This window comes from Stylophora pistillata, chromosome 11 (genome assembly GCF_964205215.1).
Source record: "Stylophora pistillata chromosome 11, jaStyPist1.2, whole genome shotgun sequence".
NCBI classification, from domain to species: Eukaryota; Metazoa; Cnidaria; class Anthozoa; order Scleractinia; family Pocilloporidae; genus Stylophora; species Stylophora pistillata.
Genome location: NC_142529.1, coordinates 16,354,608 through 16,375,823, shown reverse-complemented (window position 1 = coordinate 16,375,823; position 21,216 = coordinate 16,354,608). Strand labels below are relative to the sequence as shown.

General features: G+C 38.7%; 2 protein-coding genes across 4 annotated transcripts; both read left to right on the top strand.

Moving 5' to 3' along the window:
* The first annotated feature begins 142 nt into the window (after positions 1 to 142).
* Positions 143 to 13,762, top strand: LOC111343277 (UDP-N-acetylglucosamine transporter). Of its 3 annotated transcripts, none has more exons than XM_088738247.1 (7): positions 144 to 212; positions 478 to 833; positions 2,546 to 2,668; positions 4,040 to 4,214; positions 6,785 to 6,903; positions 7,184 to 7,317; positions 10,649 to 13,762. In XM_088738247.1, the coding sequence occupies exons 1-7, from the start codon at positions 185 to 187 to the stop codon at positions 10,746 to 10,748; spliced, it is 1,035 nt and encodes a 344-aa protein (XP_088594373.1). In that variant the 5' UTR covers positions 144 to 184; the 3' UTR covers positions 10,749 to 13,762. The 3 variants fall into 3 exon arrangements, with proteins under 3 accessions (XP_088594376.1, XP_088594373.1, XP_088594374.1); XM_088738248.1 differs by having other exon boundaries at positions 163 to 212; positions 487 to 833; XM_088738250.1 differs by lacking the exon at positions 2,546 to 2,668 and having other exon boundaries at positions 143 to 212.
* A 1,229-nt stretch (positions 13,763 to 14,991) lies between these two features.
* LOC111343278 (thioredoxin domain-containing protein 12) lies at positions 14,992 to 21,216 on the top strand. The gene is made up of 7 exons (XM_022950432.2): positions 14,992 to 15,149; positions 16,378 to 16,438; positions 16,902 to 16,954; positions 19,122 to 19,195; positions 19,942 to 20,011; positions 20,154 to 20,237; positions 20,989 to 21,216. Exons 1-7 carry the CDS (start codon positions 15,050 to 15,052, stop codon positions 21,054 to 21,056), a joined length of 510 nt encoding a protein of 169 aa, XP_022806167.2. The 5' UTR covers positions 14,992 to 15,049; the 3' UTR covers positions 21,057 to 21,216.

Sequence of the window (21,216 nt, the reverse complement as noted above, 5' to 3'; positions counted from 1 at the left end):
TCCTGTCTTTTCCGCAAGCTTGTTTCTAAAATTGAAACACAATTTTACATTCTCATTGAGTCCTTGGGTCTTTGATCAGCGACCAAGCGTTCTTCTCAGCTGATTTTCGTTACTTGGGATACGAACAAAGAGTTCAATGTCAACGACCAGCGGTTGCCGCCCTAAGATTTACAACTTTCCCAATATGGCGGACGCGTCGACTTCGTTCCGAGGTAATGATAACTTCTATTCTTTGTAATTGTAAGAATTGAAAGGGAAGTGATTAAAGACTGAGTCTTTAAGATGCCGCTGCATGTCTCTCGTTATCCACTCTGCTCGTAGATTTGAAGTTCTTGCTTGCAAAAGTTGGTCTGTTCTGTACGGAATGTGCGCTATATAATTTTTATATTGAACTGCAGTGCAGTGGGTTGTACTTTTGCTATAAATTTTCGCATTGTGTAAATTGATCCTTGTCGATATTTTATTTGAATTTTTCAGTATTTCTAGGGATGAACCTCTCACTGAAACACGTTTGCCTTGGTGTTCTAGTACTCCAGACTTCATCTTTAGTTCTTACGATGAGATACTCGAGAACGCTTCATCAAGAAGGCGATCTGATGTATATTGCTTCTACTGCCGTAGTGTTCGCTGAGATTTTTAAAGTTTGCGCTTGTATAGTGGTTGTTTTTCATCAGTCGAAGTACAGATGGTCCGTTTTCAGAGGACAATTACGGGAGGAGATTTATGATAAGCCGTGGGAGACCCTGAAGTTGGCAGTACCTTCTGGATTGTACACGATTCAAAATAATCTTCTGTTTGTCGCTCTTTCTAATTTGGATGCTGCCACGTATCAGGTGGGTGGACTATGTGGAAGAAGGCTGAGACACTTTTCATGGTTATTGAATCTTACTCAGTTTGAGCGAATTATTCCATGTTCAGTTGAATTGTACATTTACATGTATGTTGACTTCTATACATACAAACTGTCATAATATTGATCAATAAATATCCGAATCGACCACTCCCGAAAAAGGGTTTTGGGTAAGAGTTCTATATAACCCCATACATTAATTATGCATTCCACTTCTTTGTCTTTCACAACAAAACTTTTAAAACAAAGTCTACTAGTCTGAATGCATAATTAATGTATGGGGTTATATGGTACTCTTGCCGGGTTTTGTCCTTTTATACACATTGTTTATGTTGTTTGACCACAGGGGGCCCAGACAAGCAACGAGTCTGGTTGTTTATTCAAAATATAAAGGAATGTATGGGAGAATATTGAAGAGTCTTATTATCGTAAACTTATATCATGAAATGTTTGAGTTAAAGCTCAGAATAAATGTAAACCTACCTCACTTGCTGTGTGTTGTCGTTTCTGTGGCTCTAAATGGCGAATTTGAGCAATTTGGTGGGTTTCGCGTCGACTGTTACTATATGCTATAAGAAGGAGACAAGGGTGGAAAGCTCATTTTCTAGGGCTCTTGCGCGAAGCGGATTTTCACCCAGAAATAAGAATTGCCTGGCTTCCAAATCGAAAACCAGATAAACTGAAAGGTTGACGCTTCTTCTCGTCGCTCTCAATCGAACATCCATTCAAAATCTACTGACTAGGCTGGTGTGAGCCATCGTGTCAGGTTTCCATCACACGACATAAACCTCACACCAGGCTAGTCAATAGATGAATCACTGGCGTGAAAATATCCCTGACTCCCCTCCCACATGAGGCATTTGTAATCGGGCATTGTTTAGCATCATCCAATCAGCGTGGGGCAAACAGCGTGACAGTTGCTCCTTGGCACACGAAATCGAGGCCGCGGATGCTGATCGCTTCGAAAGCTGCAGTTCTCGAAAATGTTTTGGCGGTTAGTGCTTGGATTTTGAATGGATCTTCGATTGAATGCGACGAGAAGAAACGTCACCCTTTCAGTTTATCTGGTTTTCGATTTGGAAGCCGGGCGATTCTTATCTCTGGGTGAAAATCGGCTTCACGCTAGAGCGGTCGAAAATGAGCTTTCCACCCTTGCCTCCTTCTACATATAGTAATAATAATGATAATAATAATAATAGTAATAATAGTAACAGTCAACGCAAAACCCACCAAATCGCTCAAATTCACCATTTAGAGCCACAGAAACGACAACACACAGCAAGTGAGGTAGGTTTGCATTTATTTTGAGCTTTAACTCAGACATTTCATGATATAAGTTTACGATAATAAGACTCTTCAATATTCTCCAATACATTCCTTTAGATTTCGAATGAACAACCAGACTCATCGCTTGTCTGGGCCCCCTGTGGTTTGACAACTGAGAGATGAAGTATTTTAGTCATGGAGATGTTGTAGTTCAATTTTATACTTGGTTCCAATTTTATTTTCCTTTGTTCTCGGTCATGTTAATGTATGATAATGAGTTTGAAACAAAGAAAAATAAAATTTGAATCAAGGATAAAATTGAACTACAACAGAGACAACCCAGGTGGAGATCTTAAGATCTTGTGAGAACTGACAAGATCCTGTGGGAAAATAATAGTGGTATACACTGATTCGTTCTCCTCCTTTCAGGTTACGTATCAACTGAAGATTTTAACCACAGCTTTATTCTCTGTGTGCATGCTTCACAAAAAGTTAGGTGTTTTAAAATGGATTTCCCTTCTCCTTCTAATGCTTGGAGTTACTTTAGTTCAGGTGAGATTGTCTTTTGGGATGTATTTGGATCAATGCTAATGGCTCAAGATTTCGATGGCTTACTTTAAACTGATTTTTTTGTGTGATATTGTTAAATTTTCAAGGTAGTTCAGTACAGAGTGGTGATTGTAATACATGCATGCAATGCAAAATGTTATTTTGAAAATAACAATTCTTGAGTGTTATAATTATCTATTTCTAAGTACAGATTTAACTAAGTTGCATTTTATGTGGAACTGTTCTTAGATCACATGGCTGCCTTACCTGAATATATCCCCCTTCCTCCTCTCTTTTGTTATTAATGATAAATGTGCAAAAGATATTTAACAATTATTCCACGAGCACGCGTTGGATATGAGATGATAGATAGCTAATGAGGCGCGTAGCCCCTCGTTGGCTTAAATCATCTCATATCCAACAAACGCCAGTGGAATAATTGTTTTATTAAAAAAAAATGCCCTCAAGATATTAGACAAATTTTCTCGACTTTATTTTGTAAGAAGAAACCGGATGTTGCAATTAATGTACAGATATTAGATTATGGTATATTGGCTCATATATCATAGTGGCTAAGCCAATAAAATGTCTTGAATTGCATTATCCAATGATCCAGTTTTTAATAACAAACTTTATAGGCTTCTTTTGTAATAAGAACAAAATAAGCAGTGACTTAGCTCACCAGACCTCATTTCCTTCTTTGCATTATTAAGCAAGTCAGGATATCTCTAGCCACTTAAGGGGATACTGATCCATTCCAGGTTCACCTTCCAACCCCACCCTTCCCTCCACCCTAAGCATTTATTTTTTTAAGTTTCCCTGGCCTGACTGTTTTCTGATATTGATTTTCACTCCTGAGAGGTGTTATGATGTAAAACATCTAGCCCAGAAAAACAACACACTGTTTCTACTGGGGCTTGATCCCTGAGAGCTCTCAATTTGGTATTCATTTCACTAACTAGTGGTTTACAAGTTCTGATTATCACCTCCCTAGTTCGATTGTTTTACTCACTCTGCACAATTTAACTCTCAGTGATTTTTACCAATTTTATAAAGCAGGTTAACACTTCATCTGAATGTGTAGGTCTTGTTTGCTGTTAAATATACAGTGCCCGTCAGTATGGTACTCTAACTCTAAATATCCTTTACTATTAACCTTCAAGCAACTAGAATATAATAATTGTAATCATTGCAGGAAATAATGAGTTAAAATAATCTTTTTGAGCCATATTATCTCGCTGTACTGTTTTAGCATTTACTACAACTACTCATTTCAGTGTCTATGGCTATTGATAGATATTACCTTTGCTGCTTTGTGGCTCTTTATTATCTCTTTGTTTGATTTTTTGTGTTTTTCTTTTTCTTTTTTTATAGTGGCATCCAGATAAAGGCAAAGAATCTACCACGAAGGATATTTCAGTTTCAGGAAAGTTTATAGGACTTATAGCTGTTCTCACAGCTTGTTGTTCCAGTGGGTTTGCAGGAGTCTATTTTGAAAAGATTTTAAAAGGAACTAAGGCATCAATATGGATGAGGAATATTCAGTTAGGTAACGCTGAACCTGTTATACTGGTTTATCTGTAAGACTTCATAAACGAGGGGGCTTGTTTCACTAGAACCACCTTCCAGAATGTTCATGATAATTCCATTAAGTAACTTGGGAATGTGGCTTCTCATTTTGTTGGGACGCAAGTCTGCTGCATATACTGTGCATATGTGCAATATCCAACATTTCATCAGCATGTCTCAATAACTATCTTTATTCTTCAACTGCACTCCAGAGAGTACAAATAATGCCAAGACGAGTACAAGTATTTCAAGGTGTTTGTACTCCAGAGAACCAGTTAGAGAGGTTTTCTCGCATCTCGCAAGGGACAAATTGGATTGAGGTTCCAAAAATATGGCAGACAACTGATGACGAAGAGTGGGATTGGCTGGCAAATATTGATCCAAGTTTATTAGATAAATCGAACAAAGAAAAGCAGTTAGATGACATGAAATTTCACCATTTATTGAAGAAAATAGAAACAGCAAGATGACAATGCGCCAATTCCATTCCACTTTGCATACTCCTGTCACAGACTCCCCACAAATAAAATATCCACAAAGTTCGCCCACACTGAGATAACAATTTGGCGCATTGGATGATAAATAACTTATTAGAGGTTTTGTTGTGTAGTATTGCTGAGTATTTCTACTCGCTATTTGTATTTCGACTCGTCCTATGGGCTCAACTCATAAAAATATTCAGCAATACTACACAACAAAACTTCTAATTAACAATTATTCACGGAAGGCGAGGTGAATATCATCGAAGACGAAGTCGAGGGGATTATTCAACAATATTCACCGAACCTGAGGCAAATGATTGTTTCAGTATAACTTCAGAGCTGAACAACAGAAAAATTTCTAAAATCATAACATTTTAGTAACACTTATTTTAACACATTTTATTTTAACATTAATAAACCGCGTGGAGCAGTTTATATAGCATCATATAAGGAACCACTTGACCAATCAGATTGCTGGAAACTCTTTGCTCAGCTCTGAAATTATACTAATTAGATATATAAACTTCATGCTGTAGGGAGTGGCTGACAAATTTAACCCTTCAACCCCCAAAGAGTAACTAGCATCTAATTTCTCCTTGCAATATCACCCCTGAGTCACACTGTTGGTTTTATTTTTGCCTGCTCATATCCTTCTATGTCACTGACAACAAATTTGTGACTCCAAGCTTTTCAAAAAGCATAGGAATACTTTGAGCTGTTCCCTGCAAGAGGAGAACACCTGATCATTAGTTAAGGTAATAGGCCTTTTGCAGCTAGAGATCACGTGCTTAGATACCGCATAGCAACACCATACTGGAGAGCAAGCACTCTAGTGATCTCAGACAGTATAGAGGTCACAGAGGTCTGCATTCAAACCAAGAATACAGCAGATAAAAGGTCAAAAGGTATCCCAATTCAAGAAATCCAGTAAGCAGTAATCGACGGCTTCCCCAGAGTGTATCAGCAGCAAAATCACACCAAAATTCATTTTTCACTGATACACTCCAAGGAAGCTGTTGATTAAAACTTACAAGATTTCTTGAATTGGGATACCCTTTAACTTGTTATCCACTGTATTCTTTGTTTGAATGCAGACCTCTGTGATCTCTATTTTGTCTGAGATCACTGGAGTGCTTGCTCTCCAGTATGGCGTTGCTATGCGGTATCTAAGCACGTGATCTCTAACTGCAAAAGGCCTATTGGACCCATGTAACAAGCCTCTAATTTGTCTTTACAAGTCACCCTGAGTCACACATTATGGTCACAAGAATAAAGGAAAGGATCGCCAACTAATTAGGCTGTTGATTGTCCAACAAATTCTCCTTGTCAGCACCTTAGGAAATGTATAGAGAACAGTATGGAGAATATCCATACTGATGTTAGGGGGTAAAGGGTTAACTGTTAGTTTGGTTACTCTTTCGCATTGATCAAACATGACAAGGGTAAGTTACTATCAGGGCTTGACACTTAACGGTAGCCAGCTAGCCACAGACTAGTAGAAAGTCAGTTTTAGTTAGTGGTTTTTTTATTTCCACAAGCCAGCTTGCCTAGTAAAAAAACTGAAATTGTCATGACATCTGAGTTGTCACTAGCCACTTGGCTAGTAAGTTGAAAAGTTAGTATCAAGCCCTGTATTGTGGGTTTTTATCTTACAGGAGGACAAAAGTGAAGATTACAAAATATAGATTTGAGCATAATCTGCAGAGAAATATATCAATTTCTAACACTAGTATTAACCTTGGAATTGATCAATCCTTTCACTGCAAAGATTGAAAAAGGAATTCTTGTTACAGATTGTCATACTAACAATTCTTATAATGTTGGTTTGGAGAATTTGTTATCAAATCAAATGTCAATCCTGTGGTTGATATTTTTCTTTACTCTCATCACTTGTCTGCGTGATATTGTATTGTTTTTGTAAGGAGAAATTCTTTCTTGATCACTCATGGGAGTTGAAGGAGAAACATACATTCTGCATTTATTTAGGTTTGACTTTTCATGGAACTGAAATCAGTTGCATCATGATTCTTTCTTTACTGACATTTCTCTCCATGATTGCATTTTTAAGGAACTTTTGGTGTGATATTTGGTCTGGTAGCAGTGTATGGAAATGATGGAAAAGCTGTTTCAAATCAAGGTTTTCTTCAAGGTTATAACAATATCACATGGATAGTTATTTCACTTCAGGTACGTTGGCTGTGAAATTATCGTCCAGGCTCCAATGAGACTCGAGGCTTAGGGGGGAGGGGTTATTTAATTTCAAGGGCTTCCAGACAGGGGAGGGTGGGCAGATATTATAATTAACTCTCCGTGAGTTGAAACCTAAGATGGTGTTTTCCCCTAAATTGTACCAATAAATCAAATGAAAATTTAATTGCTGAATTGTGACTCTACACTATACACTTTAACAACTGAAGATGTATTTTCATTTATCTTTAACAAAATGTATTTTCGTTTTATTTAACAGGCATTTGGCGGGTTAGTAGTAGCTGCGGTTGTAAAGTACGCCGACAATATTTTAAAGGGCTTTGCCACGTCCGTGTCAATAGTTGTGTCGTCGCTCGTGTCATTTTACTTCCTTAATGACTTTAAGCCAACAAAGTAAGTACCTTGAATGTTTTGAACTAAATATCGCTTTTTCCTCGATGTTTTTCACTTTTATGGGAAAGGATTACGAAAATCAGTAAAGACAAGAGAGGATTGAGTTATTTGGAAGAGGAGTGTTAGCCATAGTCATAAGTTTCATTCCTCGGGCTAGCCCTCATAAGTTATTTTTTTTTTACATTACAAGCTGAATTATGCACGCATTTTGATTGGATCTTACTAATGATCTATTGGACGACAGACGCATAGATGAAGTCACCACTAACATCCATTTGCTTCACATACACTGTACAAAAGATATGGATTCCTTGAGAATCTTGATGTAACCTATCCTGTTTAGCGTGCGAGCAAGCCTTCATTATTTGCGCTGCAAAATGCGCGTTTTTTCGCTCGCGGGAAGATTTGAGACGAGTAACAGTGAGGATTGTCGGGGGTCTGGACCTCATTAGAGATATTTAGTACCGCGTTTACGTGAAACGGCAAACATCAGCTTGCCCTTTCACGTTTCACGTAAAATGATGTGAACCCTGCTGCTTTAGCTTCGTGTAAGCTCACGTCATGGTGGATTTGAATGCGCTCTTGTAGACTTACAAGAAATAGTTTAGGTGCTCTTTTTCCGGCAATTGTCTTCTACTCTGTGAGAGAAAAAAGGCAAAGTGCAACCGGTAAACGTGAGAAAATAGCGGGAAAAACGCGGTCGCGTGGTCACTCTCGCCGTTCATGTTTCACGTAAACGCGGTGCTGAATCTCTCTTTTATCAGTTCCAGACCTCTCGCAGGCTCTCGTTGTTCAAGGACTGATACTTTCCCGGGGGTGAAGAAGCGTTTAGCCTGCCCACAGCATTTAGCCTGCCCACAGCATTTAGCCTGCCCACAGGCTAAATGCTGTTTTGCGAATGTTCTGTAGTCTTCATCCAGTGAAACGTTCTTTCCCCCAAAAATAGTCCAGCAAGACAGTGAGGTACATAGAACATTATTTCAAGGTGTTTAGAAGTAACTTGATAGGAATTTCCTTTGAAATTCGTTCCCTTAGCTTCATCCACTCGAGAGCGATTTATTGAAAATGAGAGATCGATGCTTTTTATTGTTTTTTTTTTCTCCTGGCGCTTGTGTGATGTTTTCCGGCAGTTTGAGCTCGATGCACAGTTTTGTGCGTTTAGCTGTCTGTATATTTTCCCCGTGCAGGGAAGCCTACTACAATGATAATGAGGCTTATCTCTACTCTCTATCGGTTGGATGGTGTTCTTTCCCCAGTTTGTCTGCCTTATCTGTCTGTCTGATTGTCTGTTTGTCTGGCTGTCTGTCTAACTGTCTATCTGTCTCTCTGACTATCTGTTTGTCTGCCTTATCTATCCTTTTGTCTGACTGTCAGTCAGTCTGTCTCTCTGACTGACTGTCTATCTGTCTGCCTGGCTATCTCTTTGTCTGCCTTATTTATCTGTCAGTCTGTCTCTCTGACTGACTGTCTATCTGTCTGTCTGGCTATCTCTTTGTCTGCCTTATTTATCTGTCAGTCTGTCTGACTGACTGACTGTCTATCTGTCTGCCTGGCTATCTCTTTGTCTGCCTTATTTATCTGTCAGTCTGTCTCTCTGACTGACTGTCTATCTGTCTGCCTGGCTATCTCTTTGTCTGCCTTATTTATCTGTCAGCCTGTCTGTCTGACTGACTGTCTATCTGTCTGTCTGGCTATCTCCGTCTGCCTTATCTGTCTGTTTGTCTGTCTGTCAGTCTGTCTATCTGACTGTCTATCTGTCTGCCAGGCTATCTGTTTGTCTACCTGTCTGTCTCTCCTTCCTAGTATGTATGTCTGTCTGTCTGTCTGTCTGTCTCTCCTTCCTAGTATGTATGTCTGTCTGTCTGTCTCTCCTTCCTAGTATGTATGTCTGTCTGTCTGTCTCTCCTTCCTAGTATGTATGTCTGTCTGTCTGTCTCTCCTTCCTAGTATGTATGTCTGTCTGTCTGTCTGTCTCTCCTTCCTAGTATGTATGTCTGTCTGTCTGTCTCTCCTTCCTAGTATGTATGTCTGTCTGTCTGTCTCTCCTTCCTAGTATGTATGTCTGTCTGTCTGTCTCTCCTTCCTAGTATGTATGTCTGTCTGTCTGTCTCTCCTTCCTAGTATGTATGTCTGTCTGTCTCTCCTTCCTAGTATTTATGTCTGTCTGTCTGTCTCTCCTTCCTAGTATGTGTCTGTCTGTCTCTCCTTCCGAGTATGTATGTCTGTCTGTCTGTCTCTCCTTCCTAGTATTTATGTCTGTCTGTCTGTCTCTCCTTCCTAGTATGTATGTCTGTCTGTCTGTCTGTCTGTCTCTCCTTCCTAGTATGTATGTCTGTCTGTCTCTCCTTCCTAGTATGTATGTCTGTCTGTCTGTCTCTCCTTCCTAGTATGTATGTCTGTCTGTCTGTCTCTCCTTCCTAGTATTTATGTCTGTCAGTCTGTCTCCTTCCTAGTATGTATTTCTGTCTGTCTCTCCTTCCGAGTATGTATGTCTGTCTGTCTGTCTCTCCTTCCTAGTATTTATGTCTGTCTGTCTGTCTCTCCTTCCTAGTATGTATGTCTGTCTGTCTGTCTGTCTCTCCTTCCTAGTATGTATGTCTGTCTGTCTCTCCTTCCTAGTATGTATGTCTGTCTGTCTGTCTCTCCTTCCTAGTATGTATGTCTGTCTGTCTGTTTCTCCTTCCTAGTATGTATGTCTGTCTGTCTGTCTCTCCTTCCTAGTATGTCTGTCTGTCTGTCTGTCTCTCCTTCCTAGTATGTATGTCTCTCTGTCTGTTTCTCCTTTCTAGTATGTATGTCTGTCTGTCTGTCTCTCCTTCCTAGTATGTATGTCTGTCTGTCTGTCTGTCTCTCCTTCCTAGTATGTATGTCTGTCTGTCTGTCTCTCCTTCCTAGTATGTATGTCTGTCTGTCTGTCTCTCCTTCCTAGTATGTATGTCTGTCTGTCTGTCTCTCCTTCCTAGTATGTGTGTCTGTCTGTCTCTCCTTCCTAGTATGTATGTCTGTCTGTCTGTCTCTCCTTCCTAGTATGTATGTCTGTCTGTCTGTCTCTCCTTCCTAGTATGTATGTCTGTCTGTCTGTCTCTCCTTCCTAGTATGTATGTCTGTCTGTCTCTCCTTCGTAGTATTTATGTCTGTCTGTCTGTCTCTCCTTCCTAGTATGTATGTCTGTCTGTCTGTCTCTTCTTCCTAGTATTTATGTCTGTCTGTCTGTTTCTTCTTTCGGTAAATCCACCTAAATGACATATCTTGTGTTCTAAGTCGTCATGCACAGCACGAAAGCATTGTGTAACAATCAAAGATTTTAATCTTTTTGTTTTTCATGTTTCAGTTTTTTCTTTCTGGGTACCTGTGGAGTTTTAACAGCCACGTTTTTATACGGTTTGCCTGAAAAGAAATCACTTCAGCCGACACCTGCAAAACCCGTATAGCGATCATTGGATGTGATTATATAGGTGGTGATAGGTGTATTTATATATTTTTATATGCTGGGAATTGTCCTTTGCCCATCGACATCTGCTGGTGTAAAAAATGGAAGCACGACACATCGATGTCATGACCTTTCTTCGGAGAGAAAAGAACGCGTCAAACTTACGTTTAGCTTGTTCTTTATACTCTTTGTTGTATTTATGTTATGGATTATGTGTATTTTGTAGATATATATCTTATTAACCAAGCGCGAGGGCCGTACTGGGAGAATATCGGTCCGAGATCTTGACAGTACGGACCGAGCGCAGCGAGGTCCGTACAAAAAAGACCGAGGGCCGATGTTCTTCCAGTATGGTCCCGAGCAAGCTTGGTTAATAAGAGATTTATTATACGACTGAAGTTCAAAGGGACACAAGTGCGGTATCATTCGGGACCATTCGGGACCATTCAGGACAGTGTCGGGTCCAAAACTGAGAGAATATTGACCGGCAACAGAGCATTTTGATTGGTTGATTTTAGTTATTGGCCCTCTGACTGCCCGAGTCGTGTAATAAATATATCTTATTAGAAGTTTTGTTGTGTAGTATCGCTGAGTATTTTTACGAGTTGTGCCAAAATTTTTGTGTCAAAATACAAATAACGAGTAAAAATACTCAGCGATACTACACAACAAAACGTCGAATAAGTTATTTATTATCCAACACGCCAAACTGTTAGTGCAGTGCGGGCGAATTTCGCGGATGTTTATTTACGGGGAGTGCGTGACAGAAGTATGCGAAGCGGAACGAAATTGGCGCGTTGTTGTGGTGCTGTTTCTATTTTCTTCATTACATGAAGAAATTTTCTGGTCGTCAAGCTGTTTTTCTTCGTTCGATTCATCTAATGAACTTGGATCTATATTTGCCAGCCATTCTGACTCTTCGTCGTCGGAAATACGATTCAGGTTGTCCGCCATTTGTTTTTTTTTTTTTTTCGTAACTACAATCCAATTCTTCGCTTGCGCGATGCGAGAAAACCTGTTTAACCGGTACTCTACAATAGACGAGTACAAATACCGCGTGGTATTTGTACTCGTCTATTGCGTTATTTGTACTCGTCTAGGTGTAGTTGGATAATAAAGTCAGTTATTATATCAGTTGATAGGCGATCTGTGGTCAGCCGACAACGGACCGTTAGTGAACCGATCGTCGGCTGGTGGTTGTCAATCACCTGAACAATAGTCGGCCAATGTCTTCATGTGCCAGTAGCCAGCCGACATTTTGATCGAGAGCTTGACGTTTGTCGCTTTCTTGCTTGGGGTCTGCTATTTTCTCCTAGAAGTCGCAGAAAGGCGATCCCGGAAATTTTCCTACTTCAAGTTTCTTCTATTATAGATATGTCTTTTGTTTTTGTTGCTATATTCGTTTGTTGTTTGTTTTTCCAACGATTATTTCGTCAGCCATCTAAAACGATCTAACATGGAACTTCCAGTAGTTGATCGTTATGTGAAGGGCCCAAAATAGGGAATCAAGACCATTGTTATGTTAATAAAATAGATTGAGATAATGAAGCAATAGACTGTACTTTCTATCGGTTTCCCCATGTAATCAGTGGCGGATCCAGACCTAGAGAGCTAAGTGGGGGAGGGGTGGGGGGAGAAGCCAGTTTTGTGCATGTATTTACACCTGCCGAGTTTTCTCCTCTCTGCGTTTATAGTTTTTCCCAAAATAAGGGGGGGGGGGGCAGGTCCCCGGGCCCCTCCCCTAGATCCGCCACTGGTAATGACCCACTCAGGATGCTGGGAGAACCCGAGAAAGGTTGTAAACCTGGAGCTGAGGCGGTAACCCGATAGAAAGTGCGTCGTATTGTTTCATTGAAAATAAGTCAATTTTCTATGGGCTTATGGGTGCAATAAAAGAAACGTTTTTGACCAGTCAGAGCGCCCGTGATATCTCAGTTGTTATTTATAATACAATTTTAAATTATGGTGGTGGTTGGTATAGAGAAAATATTTTGTCCGATCAGCGATATTTAGTCGTCACGCATTTTTAGCACTGTTGTTGATAAGATGTTTTATTTATTTTACGTTACATACCTTTCAACACACACACGGTGCGTTGCAAGAAGGTTTGAGTGGATTCACCTGATAAGTAAAGAAAAGTAACACTAGCAAATAATTTGTGATGCATTGTGGGCATGTTGATTGAATGAGGAGCCTCGCTTTGAACCTGTTTTTTGTTAGGGACTCGGAGGGAGGATGGTCTGTGTAGATCGAGGAGTTTTGGGTTTTGTTTAAGAGATACGTGTTTATTATAAAGAGAGCACCATAACAGTAATTTCCAAACCAGAAACAAATTTTATTAGTCTATCAAACATGTTTCGACGCCCCCATGTCTTCTCCAATTGCGAATGTGCAGTATACAGTTTGAATTTTACATTGTAATTACATTTTAAATTCACGCTGAAAGATTACATTCTGAAATTGCTTTACAAAATTACCTTCACAATCTGAAAAGGTGATATACACTGAAGAAAATATTAATAAAAAAAAAAGTTGCTTAAGTGAGAACAGAAAATTAAAACTACCGTTAACATTTGAAAGTGTTAAACGTAATTTTGTAGCGTAATCTGTGAAAGTAAAAGTAAGACTTTAAAGTAACACACGAACACGTACATCTAAAGATGACATGGGAATGACGAAACATGTGTTTTAAGTTTAAAAAAGTGTCCTTGTTTGAAAATGTATTTTAATTTATATTTAAGAATTAGATTTTGATTTAAATAAACAGCCTGGCGCTGCCTTCCAAACAAGATGTTGCCTTGATAGGCTATGCGCTGATCTTGGAGGACATGAAAAGCGTTGAGTTTGAATGCAATTGCTTGTTTGGCAAGAACGAGGGAGATAAGAGATTGTCAAAATGTATTTATTATGATCTTTTGCAATATTAACTTGCTGAGGCAAGGGAGGGTGTTATATTATAACAGACTGTATTTGAAAATTTGTAAAGTAGAAAATAAACTGAGCAAAAAATTGTCATTACAGCTTGTTCATCTTTCATTGCCAAGTAACCTCTGAACTCGAAAAAGTTTCTCTTCAAGAGAGCTGTGCGCCCTTACAGGGGCGGTGAAAAACGAAGAGCTTTTGAGGCAAAGGTCTACGCGCCAATTCAAGCTAAGGCTGGTCATGTTTTTCATGTGACTGCCAGAAGGTATGCTACTCTTGCGAACGGTTGGCTTGAGATGATCCATTTGCGCATGCGTTCCGTTTGACTGCTATTTTACACTACTTTGCCATTTGCGAGCTGTTATCCGCAGAACAGAAAGCACACTGTGAGATTGGTAACCAAGCATCTTGTTTTTAATATGAAGGCGTGGCGGCTAAGCCCGACCGCTAATAAACTCTTTCAACTAAACTCGAATTTCTACATCTAGCGACGAGAAATATTGTCAGATAGCTACACACATGCTAAGCTATGCGGCAAGATTGTTTAAATTTTGCAGAGTCGTCACGTCTTCCTGTACAACTACTGCATGAGTCAAAAGAAGATTCCCAGTTTGCCGAATGCTGAGATAGCCCTCGCACTACAACCTCGTTCCAAGGGCCTTTTCCCTTAGCTGCAGGTGGGGCGAAAGGGAAAAGACCCTGGGAACGAGGTTACTCGCACCAGTCCTACTCTACCTTGCACATGCTCAAAAAGTAACGCGTCGTGTTAACGCCCAGGGAGGGAAGGGTACTTAATACAACAAATTTCTCTCCGCTTATAAGTAGGCTAAGCTCCTTAGTATTGTATAGCAATACAAATATTGGATGGAAAAGTTCACCTTATTCTCTTACCTTCTATTGAAAAACAGCACCAGTCTCATGAAAAACGCAAGTTACGTAAGGAACTCCTAGTGCCATTTCAAATACCTAAATGACAGGTTTTCCACCCTCTTCATGCACTTTTTAACTTTTAAACGCTACCTTGTTATTTACTTGAAGACTTGCAAAGGTACCTATTTTAGCATTACTTCTCCTGATCCCGGACTATTTATCCATTTCCTTAGGCCTTCCCCCCCGGCCCCGCCCCCTCCTACCCATCCCCTCCTGAAAACCTTAACTCTCATCACTAACCCCTCATTGGATGTAGAGTCGGGAAAGAGCAATCAGACAAGTGTAGCTTAAGCCTTTCAGTTTCCAAGTTACGCTTTTGTGAAAAGGAGTTGGGTGCTCTGTGCAATCCTCCAACAAGTCTTCGATCGATCAGCTGCAGGTGGCTTGGGCACCAGTTCCCAGGGCAACATAATTTCCTTGAAAAGCATCTCTTCATAGCACGAACAAGTCATGGCTGCAGTCCTCTCGTTTTACGGCGTTCATTCATTATTATTTTTCCTGTTCTCCGGATTTCTTTGCTTTTTAACTACGAATGGAATGCTTGGGAGAGGTAAGGATTTCACATTTCGTAGTTCGAATGTTAGTACAGTTAAGCGGCGAGCCACCCTATTTGCAGATGATAATTATTGTATAACCGCAAAGTGTTTAAAGAGACTCAGCTATGTAGGAGTGAACGTGAAATATTAATAAGCAAAAGAGTTAAGTGCTTTCAGACTTAGTACTACTTGTCAACTGATGGAAGTCACGTTCTTTGCAAATCCATCGAGAGCCCTATTAAACTTCAACATCGATCACCACAGGTGTTTCGTTGATAACAATCAATTTGCGCAGTCTACGTCACTTAATATAAGTTTGTGTTTTTTTTGTTTTTTTTTTTGCCATTCTCCAGGAAGATCTACCTTTTCTACTGGAGCCAAAAAAGCTAGCAAACTTGTTGATGAACGAAATTATTATTTAGCGGATGAAATGAATTGCCATTTGGCAGATGTTTTCAATAATAGCTAGTACTCACCTGCTTTGTCCAGATGACAAATACAACGACTGTAGATCTTAGTTTAAGGTTTTTACCTTACTTGCCTTGTGAACCGTAATTTTTCAGCTTGGTCATGGTGTATTTAAATTTTAACAAATTTATCATTGTGATCATAGTTTTATCGAAACACTTTATTTTTATTTCTAATTTCGTATTTATTCATTTATTTTGTATTTTTTTTTTTAATTTTGAACATTGTTTTAAAATTTTTCTTTGGTGTGAATTTTCTTATTAGTAGCTATATTTCAAATTCATAACGGCATGTCTGCCTCTGGAATTGGGTTCATTAGTCTTAATTTGTTCATAGCAATGATCCCTCAATCGCTTGCCTCACTCACTCGTAAAGTTGTTGATAAAATTCCTTTCCACACATGGCCATATACTGTCCTCTATAAAAAAAAAAAAGACATAACAAGTTAAGCGGTGGTTTTTTGTATAATTATTACAGGATCAGATATCTTTGAAAGTTGCCTGTTTTCTTTCTGCAAGTTATATTTAGCAAATTAAAACTTGACCTGTTTTCAGTGTCTTAATTTTTTCTTTTGTATCTAGGTTAATTTCTTCATTTTTGCCCAAACAGTGGAAAAATGATTTCCAGTGATTATTTGTGATATGAACTGATTGCACTTTTTTAAGTCTTGGGGAATCAGATCTTGATTGTGACTTCTTTACATGTATGTTAGGTGTGCTGTAATGAACCTCGATTTTATACAATTTTAGTTGTAATGTGCCTAATTCTTTTCAGGTTTTGGGGATCACATAGACTGGAAGACATATTCTGAAGGACTTAAAGAAGCAGAATCGAGGTGAAGATCCTGTTCTATTGTGTTGTGAATTAAATTATGTTGAGCTTTAAAACCTTTTTCCCAACTTTTTCTAAGATAATAGGCTGTTACACTGAATTGTACTATGTTTACAGATTTGTGTACAATATTAAGCAATGATAATTTACATTGTCAATTTTTGTCATTCTCCTAAGTCTGTTCTTTGAGTGTAGGCCTGTTTGCCTATTACGGTTGGATCCATGTGTACACTCCTGTAAGGGTTTGGTTGAAATTTCTTAATGTCTCCAATTATTAAAAACAAAATCACATTTATGAAGACAAATTAAACAGTTTCACTGTGTGTGATTTTGTCAGTAGTATTAGTTAAGAAATTAATTATAACTGTAATTATACTGTATTTTGCATTCTTATCTTCTTTTTATTCTTTATCTGTGTAGTACATGTTCATTTGTTCAGCTTGCATTTTCATTGTTGAACATTTCAGCCACAAACCTTTGATGTTGATTATTCACAAGTCTTGGTGTGGTGCATGCAAAGGTAAAATCTACTTGTCTGCATAAAACTTTTGTACACATATATAGAAGAGCAGATTTAATCTTAAAAAAACACATTCTGGGGTGTTTATGGATCAATTTCCCCAGATCTGTATTGATCTTTTACTGCAATGAGGCATAATCAGCCCAACAACATGGAAAAAATATATATATGTATATATATATATATATATAATCTAGGAATGGGTTGAAATCCTCATCAACTTAAAAGTGCTCTACAGCTGAACTAGAGTGATGAATTATAATCCAAGAGTTGGTTACTCAGTTATTCAGTTATTTATTCGCTGCTCTGAGTTTCATGCTTCATTTGAAGCGATCATCAGGCAGCTGTCAAAAATGACAGTTGCAATCAGAGATATTTGAAAATACGTGATAGTGCCAAGTTTGTTGCATGTAGTGCGTAGGAAGTTTCTGCTAAAAAATGTTCTTTTTTAATGACGGTGATCATGCAGGCACTACACACAACAAACTTGGCAACTATCACGTATTTTCAAATGTCTGACTGTAACCATCATTTTTGACAGCCACCTGATGATTACTTCGAATGAAGCACGAAACTAGTAGCAAATAAATGACCAAATAACTAACTCTTGGATTTTACTATATCTATATATATATAAGAGAGAGAGAGAGAGAGAGAGAGAGAGAGAGAGAGAGTACATGTTTGAAAAGAAAATTTGCACAGTACGGGATTTGAACCTACCCTGTCACCTTCAAAATTAAGTTTCCCGGGAGATCACGTCTCCCATCACATAAATCACATCTTCGATTGCTGTGTTGCCAGCATGGTCGTCCTGATAGTGTAGTGGTCATCACACCTGACTAGTAACAGGGGGACGTGGGTTCAAATCCCGCTCAGGGCAAATTTTCTTTTCAAACATTTATTTTAGTTAATAAGTATGATTATTTGGGGTGTACAGGGTCAGAGTTTCCCTTGTATGAATTTGTTTAATTGAAATTAGCCTGTATCCGTAATTGGATCCTCCTTTGTCATCCGCTAAGTTGACTTCGGTCGTGTATCTTTAATAGATCCTTAGTTAGGTTTCACATGGGGTTATAGGCTTCCCCTACTCTGTCACCTTGAAAATTAAGTTTCCCGGGAGACCACGTCTCCGATCACGCAAATCACAACTTCCATTGCCGTGTTGCCACCATGGTTGTCCTGATAGTGTAGTGGTCATCACACCTGACTAGTAACAGGTGGACATGGGTTCAAATCCCGCTCAGGGCAAATTTCTTTTCAAACATTTAATATTCTATTTAAGTATGATTATTTGGGGTGTACAGGGTCAGGGTTTCCCTTGTATGAATTTATATATATATATATATAATAGTAAAACTTACTTCTCGAAGACAACTCTCAGTCTGATGATCGCCTAGAGCATGAAACTCAAGTAACTAGTAATAATTTCCTTCTTTCACATTTGTATTAATTTTATATTTAACAATTATTCGCCAAAGGTGAGGTGAATATCGTCGAATAATCCCCGAGACAAAGTCGAGGGGATTATTTGACAATATTCACCGAACCTGAGGCGAATAATTGTTTTAGTATAATTTCAGAGCTGAACAACAGAGAAATTTCTAAAATCATAACATTTTAGTAACATTTATTAACATTTTAGTTTAACATTTTATATAAACCGCGCGGAGCAGTTTATATAGCATCATATAAGGAACCGCTCAACCAATCAGATTGCTGGAAACTCTTTGTTCAGCTCTGATATTATACTAAATATATATATATATATATACATACATGTATTATTGATTAAAAGGAGCCTCACTTGATTTGAAGGCTAAGGATATATGAGCTCTTTGAGGGTCTAAAACTTGATTCTGGCTTCTTGAAGCTTAAAATTGCAACTTGAACTTCTGTCAATGATTCTCAATTCTCAAAACCTTTCAAGGTTCAAGTGTTTAGTTAAGACTATCAACTGGCATTCAAGGAATACTCTGTGTGTGTGTGTTGCCATTCTTTTAGATGCTAACCATATATATTAATGATGTGCACAGTTTTGTTGTCAAAAGAATTAAAGAAAAGTTAAACGAGATAAGGATGTATTTGGGAGGAGCTCACAACTTATAAATTGCTTCCTATTGTTTTATTTGCTGATTCAGTCCTAATATTTTTGCCTCCTATCTTTCAGCACTCAAACCAAAATTTGCAGAATCAAAGGAGATAGAGGAATTAAGCAAGAAGTTTGTGATGATAAATGTTGAGGTACTGCATACTGGACACAGGGTGAAGAGATCAGGTTACCAGCCCTGGCTTAGTTGGTCACTGTATTGTGTTCTTATACGCATGATACTGAACTCTTACTGCCAGTGACTCCCAGCCAAGTGGCAAATTTTGCCACTGGTGAACAGTCGCTGAAATCTGACAAAGTATGCTGCATAACTTGCAATGGATGGTGTCCCAGCCTGGTTAAAAAAAATTCTATACTCAACTCAAATAGCCAATCCAGCTGGAGTTTATCCCGGTTTCCATAGCTTGAAAGAACTAGGAGTATTACCACTCCCCTCTGGATGGGATGCACACAGTGACCTTGCCCAAGCCTAAACCCAGACCCACCCCCAGCTCAGATTCCAGTGCACTAACCAACCGAGCTATGGCATCTCCCAGTCGAGAGGTGCATCCTAACTTAGGGGTGACTAATTATACTCCTGGTCACTTCATGCTGTGGAGACTTTGATAGGCTGTGGTGGTATGGGCTTCAAGATTGAACCCTTTCACTTCCAAGATCTCATTTTAGCAATTCTCCTTACTGTCTGCCATTCTCTTCTTATAAAGTTACTTTTGAGAATAATTATAATATTTGATCAAGATTGATCCCATAATTGATATTTTTTGTTATTCTCATCACTTGTCTTCTTGATATTGTATTGATATTGTTAGGAGAAATTCTGTTTTGGTCACTCATGGGAGTTAAAGGATTCATTAAGAGTTGAATTTACTTTTTTCCATAGGATGATGAGGAACCTCAAGATAGCAAATTCCAGATTGATGGAGCATATATCCCGAGGATATTTATTCTAGGTGAGTAACACTAACAGTCACTGGGATGGTTAAAAGTTGGGATTGGTTCTAAATTCTGTATTTTTGGTTGCTGTTCTGATTTTAATGGTTTTTTATATTAGTGGTCTTGACTACATTTCAGTGTATAAAATTTTATTTTCAGATTCATACGGTAATGTACAAAAGGATATCTACAACAAGAAGGGAAATCCATCCTATAAATACTATTATGGAAGTCCACCAGGAAGTAAGTGAAAGGAATGTACAAGAAAGTGACAAATTGTCAACCCATGCTAAACCAGAATGGGGATGACACTTTTTATGTAATGATCCGTTCATTAATATTTATTCTTCTTTCACCTTGTACACTGCTGCTCCGTATTCTTCTCTCCCTTGCTTCTTCACTACCTACTTACCATTATTACTTCCCTCTCTCTCTTCCCTCCTTCCATTCCCCATCCATTTCTCCCTCCTCTTCTCTCCCCTCCTTCTTACCTCCCACTCTACCTCTCTGCCTCCTTTCCTCCAGTCCTTCTCTCCCTTGCTTGCTCTGCTATACGCACTCCTGCCTCCTTCTCTTTCTTCCTCTTCTTCCCCCTCTCTAACTTCTTGCCTTTCCTTCCCTTCCTCCTACTCATCCTTCTTTCCTTTCTAACCTGATCCACTCATTCCTCTCTTCTTTCCATTTTCTCCTGTTCACTTCCCTTTTCCAATTTCCCCTCCCTCCATCCCTTCCTTTAATTCTCCCCCTCCCCCTTCACTCCATCATCTCTTTCTCCCTTTCCTTTCCCACTTTTTCTCTCTTCCTTCTGTCCTCCCTTTCTATTCTGTCCCTCCCTTGCCATTCCTTCTTTCTTATTTCCATTCTGCCAACTCTCTTTTCCTTCTCCAATTATTATTGGTCCTTTTTTGTACTAATAGTGTTATTTTAAGATTGAATGGAGATTTTAAACTATTTCTATTGTATTTATGAACACTTTACTTGTGTTTTATCCTAGTTGTGGATAGCATGAAAGAGGCTCTTGAGAAGATGATAGACGGTGTTCGTATTGGAGATGAACTATGATTATTAATTTTCTTTTAGCTTTGGAAAATCCATGCATTTTATCTCCACACGCACTCACCTTCTGTTCAAACCAGTTCACTTTGATGGGGAATTAACAATTAAAGATCAAAGACTTAGATTTTTCTTAGGAGTAAAGACTTGAGTCTTTGTATTTAAATTT

What these genes read in the sequence shown, in the direction of transcription:
- LOC111343277 (XM_088738247.1), top strand. Translation starts at nt 185, where the DNA reads ATGGCGGACGCGTCGACTTCGTTCCGAG. An exon ending in TTGGAGTTACTTTAGTTCAG is followed by an intron (nt 2,669 to 4,039) that starts GTGAGATTGTCT and finishes CTTTTTTTATAG; the next exon opens with TGGCATCCAGATAAAGGCAA. An exon ending in GGATAGTTATTTCACTTCAG is followed by an intron (nt 6,904 to 7,183) that starts GTACGTTGGCTG and finishes TTTATTTAACAG; the next exon opens with GCATTTGGCGGGTTAGTAGT.
- LOC111343278 (XM_022950432.2), top strand. Translation starts at nt 15,050, where the DNA reads ATGGCTGCAGTCCTCTCGTTTTACGGCGTTCATTCATTATTATTTTTC. An exon ending in GAATGGAATGCTTGGGAGAG is followed by an intron (nt 15,150 to 16,377) that starts GTAAGGATTTCA and finishes AATTCTTTTCAG; the next exon opens with GTTTTGGGGATCACATAGAC. An exon ending in TTATGGAAGTCCACCAGGAA is followed by an intron (nt 20,238 to 20,988) that starts GTAAGTGAAAGG and finishes GTTTTATCCTAG; the next exon opens with TTGTGGATAGCATGAAAGAG.